Here is a 679-nt window from a genome sequence, read left to right as displayed (position 1 = left end):
AGTTGGTGGAGAACAATTAAACTTACCTCTTTTGGGTGATCTCTTTGCTCGCTTGCTTGGAGCAGCATCTCTGCAGAGACCCAAGGAACTGAATGAAGTCCTTGCAGTCCTCATGGAGTTCCCGATCCTGGTGCCTCAGGTTGGTGTTGACCGTGTGGTAAGACAGGAATCTGTCGGAGGAAGTACAAGTAAGTAATGTATTTAAGCCCAACTATGTTTATTGTCTACACAAGTGTTGACATTATATGAAAAAAAACATCAAATGCACCAACATACCTTTTCAAGCTCCTCAGATAATTCTGCTGAGTACGCTTGGTCAGCGTTGCCTCAGAGAGCCGGCGAAGGTACTGCGAGATCTTTTCCCTCTCCCTGACGAACTCCAGGGATGGGGCCTGTGGGTCCACGTAGTACAGGAAACGAGCAACGTTGTCAACCTGGGAAAAAAAAAGGCAATTTTAGCATTTTAAATTACATGACAGCTATTTAAAAAAAAATGTATGAAAAACTGAATTCATGAAAAGAAAGACCCTGGTGAGGATCAAATATTAATTTAACTTATACCATCTACAAAAGTGACTGCAATACAGGGGAGGAGGAATGTTACCAAAAGGTACAGGCTGTGCATATCTTTCTGGCTGAAACCCAGCACATGGTTTCCCAAATCATGTTGTAAATCGAT

The 679-nt window shown here is 42.6% G+C and overlaps 1 protein-coding gene across 1 annotated transcript in view; it reads right to left on the bottom strand.

The window, feature by feature from the left end:
- Positions 1 to 679, bottom strand: part of LOC147818934 (uncharacterized) — a gene marked incomplete at its 5' end in the record, with an annotated part of 8,559 nt that overhangs the window by 1,234 nt on the left and 6,646 nt on the right. The window contains 2 exons of the mRNA XM_087174896.1: positions 27 to 170; positions 277 to 434. Coding sequence (XP_087031022.1) covers positions 27 to 170; positions 277 to 434 — 302 coding nt within the window. The remainder of the gene's footprint in view (positions 1 to 26; positions 171 to 276; positions 435 to 679) is intronic.

This window comes from Seriola lalandi, unplaced genomic scaffold (assembly GCF_002814215.2).
Source record: "Seriola lalandi dorsalis isolate HSWRI2012SDOR001 ecotype SW California unplaced genomic scaffold, Sedor1 jcf7180002054392, whole genome shotgun sequence".
NCBI lineage: Eukaryota > Metazoa > Chordata > Actinopteri > Carangiformes > Carangidae > Seriola > Seriola lalandi.
Note: the sequence above shows the minus strand (reverse complement) of the source record. Positions and strands in the feature narration are given on the sequence as shown.